At 41.8% G+C, this 22,125-nt stretch overlaps 5 protein-coding genes across 5 annotated transcripts in view; 1 reads left to right on the plus strand and 4 right to left on the minus strand.

Moving 5' to 3' along the window:
* Window positions 1–151, minus strand: part of setd5 (SET domain containing 5) — a 29,287-nt gene extending 29,136 nt beyond the window's left edge. Inside the window, 1 exon segment of the mRNA XM_082534263.1 lies at window positions 27–151. Within this exon segment, the coding sequence (XP_082390389.1) occupies window positions 27–62 (36 nt within the window). The 5' untranslated portion in view covers window positions 63–151.
* Window positions 1–22,125, plus strand: part of LOC309706775 (transcriptional repressor scratch 1-like) — a 409,990-nt gene that overhangs the window by 245,363 nt on the left and 142,502 nt on the right. The gene's annotated exons all lie outside the window — the stretch shown is intronic.
* Window positions 2,671–13,587, minus strand: LOC309707134 (putative peptidyl-tRNA hydrolase 2). The gene is made up of 7 exons (XM_082534265.1): window positions 13,376–13,587; window positions 5,710–5,822; window positions 4,965–5,036; window positions 4,782–4,856; window positions 3,507–3,604; window positions 3,215–3,329; window positions 2,671–3,024 (listed from the first exon to the last, which is right to left on the minus strand). The coding sequence occupies exons 2-7, from the start codon at window positions 5,815–5,817 to the stop codon at window positions 2,938–2,940; spliced, it is 555 nt and encodes a 184-aa protein (XP_082390391.1). The 5' UTR covers window positions 5,818–5,822; window positions 13,376–13,587; the 3' UTR covers window positions 2,671–2,937.
* Window positions 10,248–13,369, minus strand: LOC309707133 (piggyBac transposable element-derived protein 4-like). Its single transcript, XM_082534264.1, has 3 exons — window positions 11,059–13,369; window positions 10,726–10,932; window positions 10,248–10,613 (listed from the first exon to the last, which is right to left on the minus strand). Exons 1-3 carry the CDS (start codon window positions 12,523–12,525, stop codon window positions 10,374–10,376), a joined length of 1,914 nt encoding a protein of 637 aa, XP_082390390.1. The 5' UTR covers window positions 12,526–13,369; the 3' UTR covers window positions 10,248–10,373.
* plxnb1b (plexin b1b) overlaps window positions 17,672–22,125 on the minus strand; it is a 98,627-nt gene continuing 94,173 nt past the window's right edge. The window contains exon 38 of the mRNA XM_082533853.1: window positions 17,672–20,882. Coding sequence (XP_082389979.1) covers window positions 20,778–20,882 — 105 coding nt within the window. The 3' untranslated portion in view covers window positions 17,672–20,777. The remainder of the gene's footprint in view (window positions 20,883–22,125) is intronic.

Consider the following 22,125-nt stretch of genomic DNA (forward strand, 5'->3'; position numbering starts at 1 on the left):
AGCTCTGATTCTGTCTCGGTCCTTACATTCGCAGAGGCGCCCATCCCCCTCCTCGCCGGCATCGACCGCGGGTCCCAGCGAAACTGACACACAACCACGCCACGGGGTTTCCCTGGCGACCGTGCAGGGGCCCTCTCCTTGGGCGGCCCTTGCTGATGTTTCCCGCCTCTCGTCAGTGATTCGATTCCAATATGTCACTCATGTTACGCACGCGATATACGTGCAAGTCATTGGCGAAAGGCAGCGTCGATTATTTTTTCCTTTTACTACGTAAAACAGGGCGGGTACTGCTTTGAGGAGTGGTGCGAAAATTTCCTTTCATTATATGTGTGTAGTGGTGGTGAACAGGCAGGAGTGAATGGCAGGATCGGGAGATAATTTGATACCCAGCAGAGGATCTGTACCTTCAGAGTTTCGGGAATTGTTCTTTATTAAATTCACATGCCGTGGAATTTATTTTAAGTCGTTAGTGGGATTATTGCTTTTTATTTGTGTGTTACTTTCATCTACTGTGGAAGGAGTGTTTGTACTAATACATAGTAGCAAGCGTTAGCTACACGGGGTCTCTGGGGCCCAGTTCCAGGGACACCAAAGGCAGGGTTAGCCCACTGGGTCAGCCCCACCTACCGATATGTCAGATGAATGGAGTATGAGGTGTCGTTTTGGTAGCGTCTGCTGAGGGGTTGGACAGGGAACTTGACCAGTACTCCTGGGTTGCATCCACTTATTACTGGTCCCTCCTACTTCTGTCCCGCTGCCGAAACCAGTATTTTCCTACACTTGTACAGAAAAAAGTGGCCGTCACAACGAAAACAACGCTAGCCGTTGCTCAATAAATCCACTCCCGGGAGTTATATCCGAAAAATGAGCACCTTCTTTTTCTGTGATTTTAGCATTTATACAGAAGAACACTGAGACGCAGCCGAAGTATAACATTGTCGCCCAGCCTACTGCACACATTGGATATACAAAATCATCTAAGGGGATACATTTTCAAAAGATACAAGTACACGACGGATAATTTTGCCACATTTATAATCAAACTAGTCACGATGACGCCATTGGTTTGTTATCGTGTCATGAGACTCAGGAGCGACTTTGGATTGGCTACGATGATAAATGCCAACGTCATTTGTTGCAGGGTCTGACGAACGACGAGATTAGACAGCAAGAATAACACAATTTGTACATTGTACTTTGGGGCTTCTATAATAAAGTTAGCTCTTAGATACTCAGATAACAGAATCGAGAAAAACAATCGACGTCAAAAGGATTTGACAGTTCTATTTTGGTTATATTTGACTGATTAGAGCAGTATACCACGCCCAGAAGTGCTTTAGAGGTACAACTTTGGGCTAAACTGGACATAAGAACTATGTTTTGTTCAAATACATCTGAAGGGTTAAAGTAAACATCAAAGCCAGGGTTCCAAATTAGTATCAATCTACCTAAATACACAAATGTGTTTATGGTGAACAGGTACGTAGCACACTTGCAGTGTTTGATGTTTATCTGATTACTTGAGATAACATTCACATATCCCTCTTTGAACACTGAAATCGTTTTTAAAAAGCAGGTCTTGCGCTTATTAACAGATGGAAAACGACCAAGTTTCCCAGCCGTACTGTGTTGGCAGGCTGTGGCCATACTTAACAGTACTGCCGTGAAAAAGCAGTGTCATGTGGCCCAGTCCAAACTATGCACTGCAACACTGCTGTGTTCAACCCTCCCCCACTGCCACAGCTTCAGTAAATCTTTCATCTGCTCACCGTCTCTGCGTGAGGTTCTGTAACGTGAAAACACAATGCACACCTTGTTACTTCATTTGGAGGTTGTCGTTGTTTTTTTTAATTGTCCTTATAATCTGAAGCACTTACACAAATCCATTTATAAGACAGGTGTTATCAAAGTGTGGACACATTACTAAAAATGACATAACCATAGGATCACAACAGTCTGTTCAATAAATATTAATACTGCATGCATGACACTACTTGCCCCCTCTATGATTGTTGTTACACAAGATCCTAAGTAATAAGCTCAGAACAGAACAGAAGGGACTTGCTCAAGATATATATATATTTTAGTGACAACATGGAAACATGACAGCTCACAATTTTGTGTATTGATATTAATGTGCAGAAACTTATTACATGACAATTTGGCTTCACAGAACTTCTATCATCAAACTCAAACAAGAAAATCCAAACCTAACTTTTTACCTCCTTTGCAAGAAGAAAAAAACAAAACATCAATGTCTAGTAACTGTGCATACTGTTTATGATGGCACACCACAGGTTCTAAGAATATGGCCCTAACAAGCAGGTGTATATAAAATATAGTTGTTTATCAATAAGTGGTTTTAGTGACTCTCTAGATCAGGGATCTTTGTGAGAAGTTGCATATAGACACAAAATCATTACATCATCAAAAAGAGTGTTCACATATTAGATAATAGATCACCCTCACTGAGGAACAGTGACTCGCCAGAAGTACTACATCTGATTAAGCTTTAACTTTAATGACATAAATGTGTGTGTCTGCATTAAAAGGCCCTTTGAATAAGCATATTTACAATATCGGCTAACCAGGAAATACACTGAAAGTGGCCAGATTAAGCATGTGTATACTGACTCTACTCTCTACTGAGACTATTCTTAGCAGGTTACAGGGGGGGGGTACACTTTTTTTCCTACTGTCTTTGTCCTATTCTTCAGTGAGGAACCAGTCTCTCTTCCTCTTGCTTTCTACTAAGCAGCTTATACAGAGAACAGAAAGGGAAACAAATGGCAGAGTGTTTGTTTTCTGGTGGGGAGGAACATGTTTCAGGGAGAGTCAAGTCCAAGACTCTCCCTACTGCTGGGAAATGCTGTCCTCTGCTGGCATCGTTGTGACACTGCAGAGCCATGCCTCTCCCGAGCTGTAGCTAGAAGCGGTTTAGAGCAGCTTCAGACTGCCAGTGACATTATTCACCATCTCTTCTTCCCCCATGATTGCCAGGACAGTGCGGGACCCAGACTCCACCTTCCAAAGACCAGAAGGGTTGGTTTAGAGCTCAGCTTTACACATCTTCATGCCAAGCCACTGTACAATACTGACAAAAACTGACTTTGTTTTTAAACCACAACTATTACTACTGATAATGTAACAATATGTTTGGAATGTCTACTTGCACCACCACAGATATTTGGATACAAGATAAAAATTCTTTTACCTGGGTAAGTCCCGCATCTTGGACAAGATATGTGGGCAGACTGAGGCTCATGGCCAGGGCTTGCAGTTCCAGCAGATGAGCCACATTGGTGCCCTGGACCACCACCTTCTTGGCCCTGTATCAGCAACATGAACATGTTTTTTTTTCCCTCTGATTGTCAATGTAGATAGCAATCTGGAGCACTATTCTGACACAGGAGGACTTTTAATGAACACAGAAATGCTGAAAAATATTTAAGAAGAGCTCCAAAATAAAGCATCAGGTCTTCTAGAAAATAATACTGTGGTCTTACCCACTGTGGTCCCACCTCCAGGCCATCTCCCTCCAGCTGTTCTTCTCTTGTAGAGCCTGGTACAAGCCCACAGCAGCATGACCAACCTGAGCAGCCACCTGCACACAAACAGTGTCGAGTTCAATCAATTCAGTGTTACATTTCTCACAAACTTAACATAAAATGACAAAAAACAAAAAAAGCAACAACACTCTGTTTACAGTACCACAACATTAAATCTTATGTAACTTCAGCTGTCTCATGAGCTGACATGTGGAGAAGAAAAAGTACCTCAGCTGTAAGCGACAGCAGTATGTCGCAGCTCAATGACTCCCACTTTAACTCAAAATGAGACAAAAAAATATATACTTTTTTTTTAGTGCAAAAACCAACAATGGATGAGTGATTCAGATGCGTGCAAGCAGACGTGCCAAGAAGCCAGCTGCAGGTCTTTTGGAATTTTCCTTCCCCTTGTTTTTCCTCTTCCTATGGAAGGAAAGCTGTAAACCCTAATTTCATTCCCTTGTTTTCTTTGGTTTAGTAGCAGCTGTTAAAAATACAACATTTGTAATGACCACTCTTGAGTGCCTCCAATGTACATCACTGACCTCAAAGTGCATTGTTCATGCAAAGTAACGATGGCTTCATTTGTCAGAAGAAGAAGAAGAAAGTGTACTTTATTGGTCCCCGTGGGGAAAATCCCTCTCTGCATTTAACCCATTCACTCAGTGAAGCAGTGGGCAGCCACTGGGCGCCCGGGGAGCAGTGTGTAGGGACGGTACCTTGCTCAGGGGTACCTCAGGGTAGCTGTTCAGTGGATTCAAACCCCCGACCTTCCGATCATGGGGCCACCACTCTACCTACTGAGCTATCCCTGCCCAGAATATGTGACAAAGACCAAAGAACTGATTTTGGATGTTAGGACGACCAGGAAACCTGTGGCCTCTGTTTCAATCCAGGGAGTGACAGCACGCAGTGCAACAGTTACACTCTTTTGCATATCCTCTAAGTAAAACTAACTAATAAGGTTTTACAGTTTAGTGTAAAATTTCAATCATATATATGTAATCTCTGTAATATTCTAGATATTTGTAATTGAGCTATTTGTATATATTAAAGCTATTTGTTATATTTTGTAACTTTGTAATATATTCTTCCGTTTTATTTAATTCAGTCTGTTACTGTCCTTATCGTCTGGGCACAACTCTCTCTCTCACACACACACACACACACACACACACACACACACACACACACACACACACACAGCTGAAAAAATGGTCCCATTGAACTAACCTTCCCAATGCCCATGGCAAGGTCCATATTCACCACAAACACCATCTTGTAAATGAGGTCATCATCACCCTCCTCCTAAATAGCAGACACACAAAGAGACACTGAGATTTGGCTTTGGATAAACTCCACAAGGTCCAATGTACCAAGGTGTACCTGCAGGGATTAAGGCTAGCTTATGGGCACCTCATTCTCCAGCTTGTTGAAGTAGTACATGGCCGCTTCCTCGGCAGACACATTCCGAGTATGCAAGAGTGCCTACAGTGAAGAGAGACAAGGGAGAGGGACAGAAAACAAAACCGTGAAGTAAAAGTAGACTTTATTTTGGTAGCCAAGAAAATTTATAGAAATAATTGTCATCTTTTGCAGTTAGTTTCCTCATTGATTAGATATTATTAGGAATTATTTCCGCATATCTAATTATTGGTGAGTCCTTTTTGTTTTAGTTGAGACTGCAGAGCTGTATCCTCGATCAGTCCTTGAAGAAACTGTTCCTGAGGACAAAATAAATCAATATTCCAAACACTGTAATGTTATTTGGAGCAATGAAGTTGCTATTGTGACTCATTACGATTTAGACAAAGTCAAAGTTAGCTTTATTGTCAAAAACCATATGTACAGATCAAACAGGAATTTTGAAATTAAAATGCTCCCATGACCCTCAGTGTACACTAAAACAAAATAAAGATAAAAACATAAAAATAAAATAGGAGTCTTATGTACAATACATTGAGATTTAGAACAGACATTGGTAGACACATACACACACTGTGCAAGTATGCTTTACGATTTCCAGTGTTTGTGACACAGCTGTGAGAAACATTCCTAAATTCAGACAAACATTATTTGACACAGTAAGTACCATCAACTTTTAAAGAAATGTGATGCTGTCACAGGATATAAGGTGCACACTGAGGTTATACAGCCCCACCTGTTTGGCCGCCTCCTCTGGGATGTCCAGCTCTCTGAGCTGCTGCAGAAACACTGGGTTGACATCCTGAGAACCTGAGTCTGGGCCTGATTGCTCCGATGGCTCCATTATAGCTGCAAAAAGAGAAGCCGCGATACTGAACAACCTCCACAGAACGAACTAGGGCTGAACGATTATGGAAAAGAATCAAATTGCGATTTTTTTGCCCCAATATTGCGATTGCGATGCGATTATTTTTTAAGGTCTTTGTCTTCTGTATTATTAAACAAAGACAAGCAATACATCATATAGTATGGCCAATACTATATTACATTAATTTTAAACTGTTCTTTCCTGGAAGACAGACCTCTGTTATGATGACATGAGGTGATGCATGAATTGATGACTGACATTTTTATTTAACTTCTTCAATCACAACAGTATATTTGAACATACACAATAGTTTATTTTTAGCTTACAAACATCTGAGCATAAAGTGCTGACAAGGAACCCTGGTGTAAACATTAAAATGAAAGTCAGTGCAATGTGCAGATTGCAGAAATATACATAAAAAAAATCAGTGGCTTTACCACACTCAGTTTTTCGACATCTGTGAACTACTAGACAGTCATTAAATTAAAAAATAATATTAAATAAATAAAACTAATAAATAAAAAATACACACATCTTACTGATCTCTGCAGTCAGTAACATTACACATAAAGTCCAAACATAATAGCAATTGTATAAACACACACACAAACACGCCTTTAAATTAAAACTGGCTGAACATCTTGATTATCTGCAGTAAGTAACAGCAACACAGCACAAACTAAAGTGCACAATGAGTATGGCTCAGCTAGCCATAATCATCCTAGCTCACAGGTTTTTTGCTAGGAAGACCAGCATACAGTGGGGCAAAAAAGTATTTAGTCAGCCACCGATTGTGCAAGTTCCCCCACCTAAAATGATGACAGAGGTCAGTAATTTGCACCAAAGGTACACTTCAACTGTGAGAGACAGAATGTGAAAAAAAAAAAATCCATGAATCCACATGGTAGGATTTGTAAAGAATTTATTGGTAAATCAGGGTGGAAAATAAGTATTTGGTCAATAACAAAAATACAACTCAATACTTTGTAACATAACCTTTGTTGGCAATAACAGAGGTCAAACGTTTACTATAGGTCTTTACCAGGTTTGCACACACAGTAGCTGGTATTTTGGCCCATTCCTCCATGCAGATCTTCTCGAGAGCAGTGATGTTTTGGGGCTGTCGCCGAGCAACACGGACTTTCAACTCCCGCCACAGATTTTCTATGGGGTTGAGGTCTGGAGACTGGCTAGGCCACTCCAGGACTTTCAAATGCTTCTTACGGAGCCACTCCTTTGTTGCCCGGGCGGTGTGTTTTGGATCATTGTCATGTTGGAAGACCCAGCCTCGTTTCATCTTCAAAGTTCTCACTGATGGAAGGAGGTTTTGGCTCAAAATCTCACGATACATGGCCCCATTCATTCTGTCCTTAACACGGATCAGTCGTCCTGTCCCCTTGGCAGAAAAACAGCCCCATAGCATGATGTTTCCACCCCCATGCTTCACAGTAGGTATGGTGTTCTTGGGATGCAACTCAGTATTCTTCTTCCTCCAAACACGACGAGTTGAGTTTATACCAAAAAGTTCTACTTTGGTTTCATCTGACCACATGACATTCTCCCAATCCTCTGCTGTATCATCCATGTGCTCTCTGGCAAACTTCAGACGGGCCTGGACATGCACTGGCTTCAGCAGCGGAACACGTCTGGCACTGCGGGATTTGATTCCCTGCCGTTGTAGTGTGTTACTGATGGTGACCTTTGTTACTTTGGTCCCAGCTCTCTGCAGGTCATTCACCAGGTCCCCCCGTGTGGTTCTGGGATCTTTGCTCACCGTTCTCATGATCATTTTGACCCCACGGGATGAGATCTTGCGTGGAGCCCCAGATCGAGGGAGATTATCAGTGGTCTTGGATGTCTTCCATTTTCTGATGATTGCTCCCACAGTTGATTTTTTCACACCAAGCTGCTTGCCTGTTGTAGATTCACTCTTCCCAGTCTGGTGCAGGTCTACAATACTTTTCCTGGTGTCCTTCGAAAGCTCTTTGGTCTTGGCCATGGCGGACTTTGGAGTCTGACTGTTTGAGGCTGTGGACAGGTGTCTTTTATACAGATGATGAGTTCAAACAGGTGCCATTCATACAGGTAACGAGTGGGGGACAGAAAAGCGTCTTACAGAAGATGTTACAGGTCTGTGAGAGCCAGAGATTTTCCTTGTTTGAGGTGACCAAATACTTATTTTCCACCCTAATTTACGAATAAATTCTTTACAAATCCTACCATGTGAATTCATGGATTTTTTTTCACATTCTGTCTCTCACAGTTGAAGTGTACCTCTGGTGCAAATTACTGACCTCTGTCATCATTTTGAGTGGGGGAACTTGCACAATCGGTGGCTGACTAAATACTTTTTTGCCCCACTGTATCTACTTTTGCTGGCTTTAAGGATGAGCGAGTGCAGGTCACTATATTCCCTCCAGTGCTGAACAGACGCTCTGAGGGGGCACTTGTGGCCGGCACACACAGATATTTGCGGGCCATCTTGCACAGTCGTGGAAAGTGAATGTTGTGCACCTTCCACCAGGCTAAGGGATCATCCTCTCCGTCAATGACAGGGGTCAACAGGTAACTATTCAACTCTGCCTCCACGACATCTTCAAGTGGCAGAGGCAAAGCTGAAGAGGCCGCACTGGTCCTCAGACGGTCGGGTAGGCCGGAAGTAAACGGCCGTGAAATTGGATGGTCTAGCCTTCTGATTAGCGTCACCGCTGTCTCGGTGGAGTTTAATAAACTCGGCCGTCTGCCTCTTGCTATCTAAAATATAACCAGACACTGGTGTAAATTCTCGACTGTCTCATACTTCTGTTTAATAAGTTTTCTGTTTGACGTTTAGTCAGCTGTGTGAAAACCAAGGAGGAACCCACCCGGGGGATTAATAAAGTTTTATTTTATCTAATCTAATAACTTTAATCTCAGCCAAACCGATTTACTCACGAACAAACAAAACACTGAAAAAAAGCCCAACAATAACATTTTTAGGTTGTCTAAGTGACTTATATATTACGTTTAACCCGAGCAGCGAAACTCCGCGGTGATCTGAAAATGATGTGCCGGGAGTTGTGCCGTTTTCGGCCGCATCAGTAACCCTCGAGCTCCCGGCTAGCTGTCGAGCTGGTGGGTAGCAGACGCCTCCGAAAACGTCGAAGCACTTTTGCAAATATGCGATATCTTGATAAACCGAGCAGATATTTGATGTTTACACAACTACTTTCTCGCCTGAAAATATGTTAAAAGTTTATTTTGTGACCCAGAAAGATTAGTATGAGTAATTTTAAAACTTAGTAGCGGCCGCCATTGTTGGAAACTGGCTGGGCCGCGCTATGAATTCTGGAATATGGTAGGCCACGAAGGACACACCCGACCCATCCTTCAAATTCGGGGAAAAGGAGGACGCATTTGTCGGCTACATTCGGAGGAGTCTACGAATTTGGACAGCCTTCGGCGCGTCGCTGTGACGTAATCGGTCTACAAATGCGGCCTCAGGAGGATGCAGCCCATGAATTTGGACATGTCCAGAGTATAATCGCAGCCTTTGCGGTTAGAAAATTGCACTTGATCATGTCGCGATATTATCGCAAATGCGATATATTGTTCAGCCCTAGAACGAACCCTGTTGAATTAACCCTCATAATGTCCTCCCGATTTACATACAACTGTGGTCCTCAGGGGTCAAAAATGTCCCCACTTCATTTGACTGTTTTTTTAAAGTATAAAGTATAAATTGTCAATCAATTCAGTGTTACATCTTAGTTTAACTTAAGACCAACACATTAACACAAAATTTACCCAACATTATACATTTTAGGGCCACCAGACCTTGTTTACAAAAAATACACCCTGTTTTTTAGCGAAAACAAATTGAGAAAATTAAATATTTAATTGTTTAGATAATTTTGACTGACTAACTACAGAGTGCTGTATGTTGAACTTTAGTGAGAATTTTTTTTTTTTTAACCATTTAAATTTTTTAAATGGCAGCACATAATCACACTTGTGGTCCTCAGGGGTCAAAAATGTCCCCACTTCATTTGACTGTTTTTTAAAGTATAAAGTATAAATTGTCAATCAATTCAGTGTTACATCTTAGTTTTACTTAAGGCCAACACATTATGACAAAATTTCGCCATAATTTTGCAATTTTAGGCCACCAGACCCCATTTATATAAAGTATACTCTGTTTTTGAGTAAAAATAACATGAAACATCAAAATAATTTGAATTTATATAGTTTTCAGTACTTGACTTATCACAGAGTAGTATATATCAGAATTTAGTGAGGGTGTTGGTTTTAAATCATTTGAATTTTTTTAATGGCAGCACATAATCACACCTGTGGTCCTCAGGGGTCAAAAATGTCCCCATCTGGTTCAACTTTGTATAAGGCATAAAGTATCACCCACCTCTCTGTTGCAATTTATATATTCAACTTTATTTGAACTCATTACCTGACATATAAAACATGCCAACATTCATTTCCAAAACATTTAACTTTTCAAAAGTAACTTTTCATAATACAGTAGTCTGAATGTGCCCTCAGTTGCATGCATGGCACACAGTTATGGTGTGAGTTTTACAGATGTACGCATTGCATTTTTGGCAGATTTTTGATGCTTTGCGACTAATCTTGCTGGGGCAGAACTTGCACCTTTTTCTTTTGGGTGATGGGCCAGTAGGGGCAGCTGGGTGAGGAAGTTCTGCTGCAGAGGTAGAGCTGGAGCAGAACTGCTGGTTCTCCCTAACAAATCTGGCAGTTTCTGGTGTGCGGGGAATAACCTGTCAAGTCAAGTCAAACTTTATTATAACAAGTCATAGTACAATTACAAATAGTTCAAATTCTGAGATCACTGTAGAATAAAGAGTAGCAGAAATGCAGCTTAGTGCTAACCTTCCGTCGCTGGATGTAAGGTATCACCAGTTGCTGCCCAAGCTCCTCCATAAAGAGTCTCCTCTTGTTGCACTTCCCCTGATTCCAGGCTGGATTGATCTCTGACCACAAGACAAACGAGTTGTATACAGACACGTCGAGAATGTTGTAGAAAACAACGAGGGGCCAACTGGCTGTCTTTCTTTTGCATGTGTACACACTCGTAGCCTGAAACAAAAGAAACAAACCAAAAACTATTCAGATATGTAAGTTTCTTTTCCTACACCCAAATTCAGTGCATTATCCTTTCCATCTATGATATGACAAATATTATAAATAATAAATGTGCAATACCTTGTCGAGGTTATCGACACCCCCCTTGTTGCGATTGTAATCTTCGATGATTTTTGGCCTTTTGTCATCCCTGGTGCTCAAAACAGCATCCCGATGCAGAGTGCTCATCAGAAGAACATTTTTCTGTTTTCTGGGGTGGTAGGACACCAAAGCATGGGTCTCGGTGAAGGCAAACTTTGATGAGAACTGAGCCCTGTTCATTTTTGACACCAGCGCAGGGGGCAGTTCGGGCTTATTCCTCCGTACTGTTCCCACCATGTACAGTTTTCTTCTCAGTAGTTGCAGGCCAAGGTCATATGATGTGAAGAAGTTGTCACAGGTTATTGTTTTCCCCTGGAGACCTTCTGTCATCTCAAGAACAACTCGCTTGCCCTGATTTTTTTCTGACTGTGCACCAGCAGGTTTGCCAGTGTATACTTGCATGTTCCATGCATAGCTAGACCTGGCATCACATGCTGCCCATATTTTTATGCCATACTTTCCTGGTTTGCATGAAATGTACTGTTTAAATGGACAGCGACCTCTGAAGGGCACTAGACGCTCATCCACAGTGACATCAGTGCCTGGATTATACATCATTGGCAGAAGAGACACCCACTTGTTCCATACATCCCGAATGGGAGCAAGTTTGTCTCGTGCACGCCGATCTCCTCTTGTGTCTTTATCATCAAAACGAATAATTCTTGAGATTTTCTGAAACACCTTCAGTGTCATGGTAGCACGAAAAAATGTCCTACCAGACTCAGCATGCCATAAACTAGCTGTAGGTTCCTTATTGGAGCGGTACACACCAGCGAGAATCAACATACCTACATATGCCTGCAGGTCGATTGGATCCATCTTCCTCCACTTGTTGCCATACACACGACGCCCCTCCTTGTTTGTCATGTTCAGTATCACCTCTTCAATAGACTTGGGCAGAAACAGGGCAAAAGTAGATTTTATGTCATCAATACGAGAAATTGCATATGTGGTTGGACCACAGTGGCTTTTGTCTCTCTCTACTTTCATCATGCGTCGTCTGTCACTGGGAGGAACCGAACACCAGATCAGTTTTTTGTCCTTTGACTGGAAATATTCCTCTGTCTCAGCTGGGTCCTCTGTCTCAGCTGGGTCCTCTGTCTCAGCTGGGTCCTCTTCCACAGATTCTTCCTCATCGGTTGATTCTTTCTCTTCATCAGAAGTGTAGTCTTCCACAGATGATACTTCTTCCATTTCAGGTTCAGATTCTTCCTCATCATATTCATCGTTTTCCATCACTTCATACTGTTCTTCAGTTTCTGCAGCTGGCGATGTGGGGGATTCTTCAGAGAAAGAACTAGCATGTGGTCCATATGCTCGATCTTCATCATTATTTTCCTCCGCGTCTGAAGATGAATCATCCTCATCCTGGTCGTTCTTTTCAACAGCTTGGTTAAAAATTAGCTCACAAGTCTCTTGTGCAGTAAAGAGCTTCTGCCTCTTCATTTTGCTGCTTCTCTCTCCCAGAGTAAAGCAAGAAATGCCCCAAAACTTGTGACAAAAGAGCTTTTTCCCCGCCTTTTTTTTTTTGTTTTATTTTATTGTGTGTGTGTGTGTGTGTGTGTGTCCCCATACATCAAAGATCAAAGATCAAAGATGTTTTGGAAAGGAGCATGGTGTTTACCCTAATGCACCACTTTATACTGAGGGGTCATTTTTGTCCACGAGGACCACAAGTGTTATAAAATCCAATAAAAACCCTATAGATAAATCAAATTACTTAAAACTTATTGCAATCATGCATAGCATAGCACTGAATAACTTCTGTTATTTTCAGCCCATTTGATGAATAACAAACACATTTTTGATAGCAAAAGATTTCTTTAGAGGACAAAAATTTGGACGGCTGAACCGAATGGCAACAATTAACGTCATGCGGTCTGTCACCTTTAAGAGTTGGGTCTGGTTTGAAAATGAATGAACTGTGATTTGAACATCTTCTATATGGAAGACTAGCGTATTAGGTTAACCCAAGCAGCGCTGTGCAGAACAGCAAAGTAGAATAGACAAGACAAGGGGTGTTAAGCTGTACGCTGATGCAAACTACGTTGCACACCGTTCAGATTAGCAACCCTAGCCTTGCAGCGTGTGATGGAAAAAAATAACCGTATTCGGGATGTTGCAATGTGACAGTAAATATGACTCGAGAGAAATGTTTTATGTGAATATTTTGTGCCAAAGAAATCATGCTAAGATTTCTTTCTACTATTGTCGAATTACAGGGATAGCTAGCTAAAATTAGCACTAGCCGCTAATGCTAACTTTGCTAGCAACCCAGCTAGTTCGCTGGAGTTACCTGTTCCTTGCAGAAAGCTTGACGACAGGAACAAAAATGGTGTCTGCGGTTTCTCAAAGTCTTAAATTTTCCTTGCGATGGAATAATGTCTGTTCGAATAATGAATTACATTACACGAATTCTCATCTAGTACTGCCTTCGGAACTACTCCATTTTGGTCGATTGTGTTGAGGTGGGGGGGTTAATATTTCTTCTGCCGCTTGTTTTTCTTATACTCTTTGGTTTAATGGCGGTTGTCAGACCAGCTCAAAGTACATTAGCGCCACCTACTGAACTGGAGTGTTACTTTGAACTTGACAAAAATAAATAAAAAAAATATTTTTTAAAAAGCTTCTTTCTAATAAATCTATCCTTCTCATAACCACACCAGTTACCTATAGACCTGCAGCAGTGGCTTTCCAATGAGGTCTTCCAAAGTAAAACGAATCTTCAGCTCCTTGAAAGTTCCTATTATGATAATATACTTTTTCTTTTCTGATCATAGGCCTGACGCTCCAAGTATACATGCTGGAGAGATTTGGGTTGCAGTGCATGCAGAGACCAGTTGGATCCTTGTCTATTAAATACAATGTGTGCTCTACTCTGAAACAGGTATTTATTATTTCTTCCATTCAGATCCTGCCAATTTTTCTGAATATTGGCATATCTCATCAAATACTTAATTGAATATTAGCTGTCTTCCTGGGTCATTGATGCTCCAGTGCTCGTGCCATACATTTAGGATCTTACCGTTTATCATCAACTAAAGTCAGTGCTTCCTAAATTCCATTAACATGTAGACTTTGTAACAAGGGGGGAGTCTTACGCTGGATCTTGTTTACACAAATATTCCCAGTGTGTACCGAGCGAAGCCCTGCCCTCGCCTCGGATACTCAGACTACTTGTCTGTTATGCTAATTCTGGCATGTAGACCGCTCATCAGATGCTGCAAATCGGTGCTGAGACGGGTGAGAACCTGGCCTACAGGAGCACTTTCTGCTCTTCAGGACTGTTTTGAGTACACTGACTGGGACGTGTTCAGGGAGGCTGCAACAAATGGCGACCACACCACCTTGGAGGAGTACACATCTGTGACCAGCTACATCAGTAGGTGCATCGATGATGTCAAATGCTGTTCATAGACTTCAGGTCAGCATTCAACACAATCATTCCTCAGCACCTGATTGGAAAATTGAGCCTGCTGGGCCTGAACAGCAGTCCGGATTGGTAACAGCATCTCCAACACCACTACCACACTGAGCACTGGAGCCCCTCAGGGCTGTGTGCTCAGCCCACTGCTCTTCACTCTGCTGACTCATGACTCTGCATAAATGCACAGTTTAATCCACATCATCAAATTTGCCGATGACACGACTGCGGTGGGTCTCACCAGCAAGAACGAAGAGTCAGCATACGGAGAGGAGGTGCAACAGCTAACAGACTGGTGTAGAGTCGACAACCTGTCTTTGAACGTGGACAAAACAAAAGAGCTGATTGTAGAATTCAGGAGAGCACATAAAGATCACTGTCCACTTAACATCGATGGATCCTCTGTGGAGGTTGTCAATAGCACCAAATTCCTTGGTGTCCACCTGGCGGAGAACCTCTCCTGGTCCTTCAACACCAGCTCCATAACTAAAGAGAAGAACAGCATCTCTACTTCCTGCAGAAGCTGAGAAAAGCTCATCTCCCTCCATCCATTCTCACCACCTTCTACAGAAGGACTATCGAGAGCGTCCTGAGCAGCTGCATCACTGTCTGGTATGGCAACTGCATCGCATCGGATTGCAAACCCTACAACAGATAGTGAGAGCAGCTGAGAAGATCATTGGAGCCTCTCTTCCCTCCATCACAGACACCAATCGCACCCACTGCATCTGCAAAGCCACCAGGAGGACCCCACACACCCCTCACACACACAATCTTCACCCTGCTGCCTTCTGGCAAGAGGTACCGGAGCATTTGGGCCCTCACTGCCAGACTGTGAAACAGTTTCTTCCCCCAAGCCGTCAGACTCCTGAACACTTGGTGACTGGACTGACACACACACCTTCATACATCAAGTGACTTTTTGCACAGTGTTCAGTCTTTTGCACAACCCACTGTCATTGTTGTACTTTTCTATTGCACTGTCCTGTGTCTTTATCGTTCTGTTCTGTCTGGTGTTGCACTTGCACTTCATGTGTTGATTGTCTGTTATGTCATATGTGGCACCATGGTCGAGGAGGACTGTTGTCTCGCTTCACTGTGTACTGTACCACTGCACATGGTTGAAATAAAGCCACTTGACTTGATCATGAATATAACAACTATAATAATTTGACTTCATCTTTGCTAAATAGTATCTGTAAATCTGACTGTTTCCCCAATACATCTACATCCAGTTCCTTCCACACCTACATGAGCAGGAAATAAACACTTACACCCTTACTGTACAACATTTGCAAATTGGAATATATTTCATATGTAACATCTAGTCTGCATTGTTTACCTGGTGTAATAGGTGCTTATAAATTATCTGATCTAACAACTATATTCTTTTGACTCTTCTATTCAACCCATGGTGAACCTAACATCATGTCCACCAGGTCTACTGTACACTAATAGATTATCTAGCCTATAAGCTACAGAACAGTCAAGATCTCATTCAGGGCCAGTAACTGTTTTTCACTGACTGGCCAGATGCCCACCAAGAACAACCTGATAAACACTGCAAAAGATTGTTGATCTTATGTTTGGTTTTAATTTGATCTATTTAAGGTCTCCAAGTCAGCTTTCCATCAGATACACTACATGGACACTGAACAATATGAACTTTCTCAAATGTTTGCCCATATAGTGTTGAGGAGAGTGGTTGATCTCATTTAGAGAATTGCTTGACTCTTTATTACAGACAATATTAATCCCCACTCATATGATGATTGTTACTTTACATTTATTGCTGTCTAGTGCTCCATGGCATGCATACAAAGAATTCCCTATTCCCTGCTCTTCATTTTATTAAATAACAGTGGACCACATATGCCTGTGGTGTATATGATTTAGAATAGTTACTGCTCTGACCTCTGTTGTTTCTCCAAACAGAAAAACAACCACCCAATTGTACAGTCTACCCCTTTGTTTACCCTACTTAGGCATAAAACAGTAAATCCAACTTGGGGAAGATTTGGGGGGGTGAAGTCAGAGACGCTGGGTCCTCAACTTCTGCAACAAGGCACTCAAATGATACACAGCACCGAAAAGACAAAACAGAGGGAGACTCACAAACAAATATACAAGACCCAGGAGACGCCCACCATCCACGGCATCCAAGGGGGCTGAAGATCCGAGGCCACGCGTCCCGATGACAACCATGCGTCTAACCCAGCTGAGGGAAGAGGGAGGGCCCGGAGGGAGACCTCTGCCTTTTATATGGAATCGGGGGCATCGCAAAGGGGAGAACAGTGATGACGATTCTAACAGTATAACTGTCAGTTTTTTGCTTTTTAACGAAAATTGTTAACTTTCAAGATTTGGTTTGGTCCAGGTTACCCACTCCTGGCTGATACTGAGTGCGAGAGACTGTAGAATGGCTCAGTTAAAAGCCAAGTCTGACTATCCAAAAAAACAAAAACAAAACAAACAAACAAACAAACAAACAAACAAAAAAACCCCACAGGTGGCAATTAGACTCATAGCAAAGTCCACATGAAAGAAACTGCTCGACTTTCCTAGTATTAGTTAGCTTACTTCATTTCTAGCAGAAGACAACATGTTTGAGTTATTTTAGCCAACATGTAATCAGGCAGACCCTTTCTTTCTACACAATACTAATATTGTAATAATAGTGATAATCCATTATCATTATAACCCACATAAAGGCTGTTTTGGACAAGTGTGTATTGCTCTGCATATATTTTGCCTGTGACTGCTGCAGGTGACAGAGCTTTCAGTAAGCTAAACCCATCACTTGACTGGAGGCCTCTACAATGATGCTCCCACCTCCTTTCACGTTCTTGACTTGGTTAGACGTTGTGAAATTGCTTAACTATGGAAATAATTCTGTCATCATACATTTGAGGTCATCTGTTGCATCCCAGGCCTCTTGGTGTTGCTGAGCTATTCAGTGCATTTGTTCTTTATAAGAATATACTAGACCCACATCACCCCTACTTGTGGCCCATATATCGATGTGAAAAATATACTGCAATTTGGCCCTTGAAGTTATTTGGCCCTCTTTGTTGCAGGGCTATGTTAGCTGGTAGCACAGCTGTTTTTAAGTCCTAACATGCCCGAGAGCGTTCATAGTGGTAGGTTTTTGAAATCAAGGAAAAAAGACAGCTTTCAGAATACTTTATTTCATTTGTGAGAATGTTCACCTTCTCTTATTAAACAGGTTAAATCACTACAGCTGCATCTTTAATCAGTATGTACAAAGATATTAACACACAAAATAAGAAACATCCTAAACCTGCTCCTTGCAGAGCCTGCTCTACATTGCCAAATTTATACAGCCTGGATTCCCCCCAATGGTTCTTTGTTCATCACTGAGCTCTCAGCTCAAGATGAACAGACTCCATGTGTTTGTAAAAGTCATTATTACCTGTGTTATGTAGTGTTGTAACAAATGGCCCACATTCTGACACACTGACCCTGGTAATTACACACTTCGGGCTCAAACTGATAAATCTTCATTTGAGTGGAGGGTGGGTAGAAAAAGTCTTTTCTACTGTCACCTTTTTTTGGGACTGGGTACTAGCATACTTCAGTAGTAGATACTCTAATTTACAACTTGTAGTACTTTGTGTATTAAAACATTAAACAACATCAGATTTGAGAAAACAAAAATCAAGTGCACTTTATAAAATACGCATGTAGACTACTCAAACTGTTATATCGTTTCTATAGTTGTGTCAAAATCTGTTTCCCCATTGATTTCCAATCCTACAATCACCTGAAACTAAACAAATTCCCACATAAAGAGCTGCTGTAAATATTAAAGGAGAAAGAGAGTTCAACACAAAAACCAGCATCAAAAAAATATGTCCAACCATACCCAGCCCGGCTACGCTACAAGCAACATCTACTGAGCCTGGAGTAGTTTGATCACGTTGATCAAATGCCACACACACAACTGCAGGACCATAAACTCTACATAGAAAGATAGATGCAGTCACTGGGCCATGGTGACTGCCTTTAAGTGCAAACCATTGATGCCAATACAAATGCAAACTGTATATAAAAGATGGACGTAGCCACTGGGGCTGCAAAATGAAGCCAATGGCACATGTCTCTTAAACCTATATTTTTTTCTAATGGCCAGCAGGAGTTGACTGCTCTGGGTGCAAAAACACATCCAGTCGTATAAGAGTCTGAGAAAACACTTTCCTGGTGATGCCGTGGGCTCGTTTCAGGTCCAATTGAATAAAAAAAAGTTGAAGTTCATGAATCATTAGCCGATGAGCATATAGTGCTCCTAAGTGCACCAATCAAATCCAGCCCCTTGGTAAAAAAAGAAAGAAAGAAAGAAAGAAAAGAAAAAGAAAAAGAAAAAGAAAGCTCAACTTGAGCTTTACAAAGCCAGAGGTGACGGCATCTTTTATATACAGGATATGGCTACAAACCATCCTGTCTACAGACTCCCTTTCAAAAAACATCAACTATTATTTGGTTGTCATGTATCGCTGAGTACAGAATACAGTTTCCAACGCCAGCAATGATGTTTGAACCTTCTTTGTATCAGTTCTTTTTTAGTTTGCTTTGTTAATCAAGCAGTTAGATGTTTCCAGCTAGTAGCTAGGCATCCAGCCTTTTTTGAAATCCACAAACAGCCACTTCCAGCTTCAAAGAGGCAACAACCTTATGACAAACTCAAGGCCTCAGGTTGTCAGTCTACCATCATCCATCTTTTATAAGGTCTATGTGGAACACACGAAACACTGTCCAGTTAAAGAACTGCACACAAAAAACATACCAGGAGTGTGATCTATACAATGTCCAAGGTCTAAAAAGGAATGTTAAAATGTACAAAATATAAAAACTATAAAAACTGTGGTTCACACGACACTGCACTTTAACAGTTTGAAGGCTTGTCTTTTAAACAGAGGGACTTTTCGCTTTCCTATTGACTTTCCAGTGACTTGTACACTAGAGACACATCCACACAAATATGAATAAAATCAAGAAACAAAAATGGGGTGAGGTTTAATGTGAGGTTTAAGTACCTTCAAAAAAACACTTTCTGCTTCCAATCTCTCACATGGGTAAAGAATTAACAAACAAGTGTGTGTGTGTGTGTGTTTACAGCAGTCCAGTGGGTGTGTGCGGTGCTGCAGTACTGGTAGATGGACCTGCCTGAAAGGTATACATGAGTGTTTTTGCTGCTGGGGCTGATAACCATATATCAGCTTGTGTTCCTACAGTACGGTATAGTTGGATTGCTAAGGGGGAAAAAAAATTGGGTCATTGTTTTTTTTAACCTTCCAGCAAAATATTTGTCACACTAGTTAGCAACCAAGTGTGAATCTGCAGCACCTCGGCTGTGCTGCTGCTCTGCTTAAAAAAATCGTATTACAAATCACACAACATTTACATCAATACAGACAAATGTGTAACAGGCCAAGTTAACTAAGCAGTAAATAGGCAGCTTCTACCAATGAAAATAAGAGCAGTTGATGAAAGACGGCAGGCTGAGGTAGAGCGTGGCAGCGACTTTAAAATGTTGCTTTCAGCAGTGACTACAAGTTCTAAAATGTGAAAAACATAACCTTAAAATTCAGGTCTCTCTTTTCAAAATACTCTTCACTCTTAGATCCAAAATATAAGAACCAGTTACTTCACCACTTTGTACTAGAAACATAAAACGTGGCAGTACACGATGCAGTTTAACAGCCACGAGAATATGGACAACCACATGCACGCACACTCACACATCTATATATAAAGCACCAGACACACACCAAGAAATAACCATACAGCAGCAAAGTACACAAGGCATAAGAGGTACCGCTTCATCAAACGGACTCCACAGTGATGGAAGATTCCTACTTTCAGTCTGCAGACCCGGCTGTCCACCAGCTACCTTTTGACTCCAGCACATATACTGTAGAGATAAAACACACACTGCTACCATCTCTTTTTCATGAAATGAGCAGAGCGACAGCGGGTCAGACTGACCTTTTTTTTTTTTCTCTTAAGCATCTACTGAGCTTTTCACTGTCCTGCACTACAGGAAGCTCACAGTGTCCGCACTGTAAAGCTCTGTCAGCAGTCACCAAAACACAAAGGCTGCTGAGATGTGAGCTCTAATTTAAACAACAAAAAACATCCTCCTCAAGAGTCCATCTTCCCCTCTGTCCGTTAAAGTTAACTGCCAGCGTGCCCGAGCTGTTTCCTGTAACAGTGGCAGGTGTTACGGCAGTACAGCTGACACATTTCGCCTCCATCATAAGTCAGTGACTTTGTTCTCCACAGCAGCAGCAATCTGCTGCAGTCTATAGCCGAGTTGCATCTTCTGGGCTGTGGTGTCCTCCTCCAGCGCCGTGATGATCTGATGGCAAAATAATGAAGAGGAAGAAAGACTGAGAATATAGAAATGACAAACATTAGCTGTTTCTCAGTAAAGACGTGTGTCATATCCACACGTTTTGGGGCAGTAATTCTGCCTGTGCGCACCACCGCAGTGAATTTGAACTCAAACAAACAAGATGTGACTGAAGTTTAGACGTTAGTTTTAATTCAGGGAGTTTAGCAAAGACAATTTGTTTGAGTACATTTTCATAGGCTCTAAAGTAACATTGACAAATTTTCTCATCTATGAGAGAGACTGCAAACACTTCAGGAATGGCCAAATCAACAATTTGGTCCATGGTTAAAAAGGAAGGCTCTGGGCAGCTTAGCACAACCAAAACACCTGGTAGACCCGACTAGATCCCCTAAAAAGCAGGTTCTTCAGATGAAGGCCAAAAAGAATCAGAAGTGGATGGTCTAATTCAATTCAATCTTTTAAATTTTATTTATGCAGTGCCAAATCACAACAACGGTCGTCTCAAGGCGCTTTATATTTTAAGGTAGACCCTACAATAATACATACAAAGAAAAGCCCAACAATGATATGACTCCCTATGAGCAAGCACTTTGGCGACAGCGGGAAGGAAAAACTCCCTTTGAGCCAAAAGCTCAGACTCCTCCCCGTTTCTAACACTTTCCCCACATTGCTTTTGTCCCCTGAATTAGTGCTGTTAACAGCAGTTTGGAGTAAGGCATAGTTGCTGCTGTTAATTAGCCTCAACCTTCTACACTCAGCCACTTTATTGGGTGCACCTTGTTAACACTAGGCCCTCTTCGCCCTGAGAACTGCTTTCATTGTTCCCAGCACAGATCCACCACGGTGCAGGAAACCTTTCTCAGACGTTTGGCTGGACTTGTTGTCAGAGCCATCTTGTCCCTCATTCCACTACATCCCAAAGATGCTCTATTGGACTGAGGTCTGCTAACTGTGGTGAGTACACTGAGCTCACGGCCATATTCAAGAAACCAGTTTAAATGATGTGAGCTTTGGAATATGGTGCATTATCTTGCTGGAAACATCAGACATCAGAAGATGGGTCACAAACAGGTGGACATGGTAGATTTTGTCATTTTGCACCACCATTGCAAGCGTGAACACTGAAAGACATTAACCGCCGACCACCAAACGGTGACCCTAACTTGTTGGAAGTTGCAGCAGAAATCAATACACATCACACCAGTGTTTTTTGTCATTGTCCAATTTTGTTGAGCTCGTTTCCTGT

This window comes from Aulonocara stuartgranti (genome assembly GCF_965226115.1).
Source record: "Aulonocara stuartgranti genome assembly, chromosome: 5".
In the NCBI taxonomy this organism is placed as follows: domain Eukaryota; kingdom Metazoa; phylum Chordata; class Actinopteri; order Cichliformes; family Cichlidae; genus Aulonocara; species Aulonocara stuartgranti.

Bases quoted from the DNA above. Each gene is read 5' to 3' on its own strand.
- LOC309707133 (XM_082534264.1), bottom strand. From the start codon at position 12,525: ATGAAGAGGCAGAAGCTCTTTACTGCACAAGAGACTTGTGAGCTAATT. The intron at 10,933-11,058 runs GTATTGCACATT...CTTTTGTTTCAG, and splicing joins GTGTCGATAACCTCGACAAG to GCTACGAGTGTGTACACATG. The intron at 10,614-10,725 runs GTTAGCACTAAG...TTGACTTGACAG, and splicing joins CTTACATCCAGCGACGGAAG to GTTATTCCCCGCACACCAGA.
- LOC309707134 (XM_082534265.1), bottom strand. From the start codon at position 5,817: ATGGAGCCATCGGAGCAATCAGGCCCAGACTCAGGTTCTCAGGATGTC. The intron at 5,037-5,709 runs GTGGGGCTGTAT...TCTTCACTGTAG, and splicing joins CAGAGGAGGCGGCCAAACAG to GCACTCTTGCATACTCGGAA. The intron at 3,605-4,781 runs GTTAGTTCAATG...GTTTGTGTGCAG, and splicing joins TTGCCATGGGCATTGGGAAG to GTGGCTGCTCAGGTTGGTCA.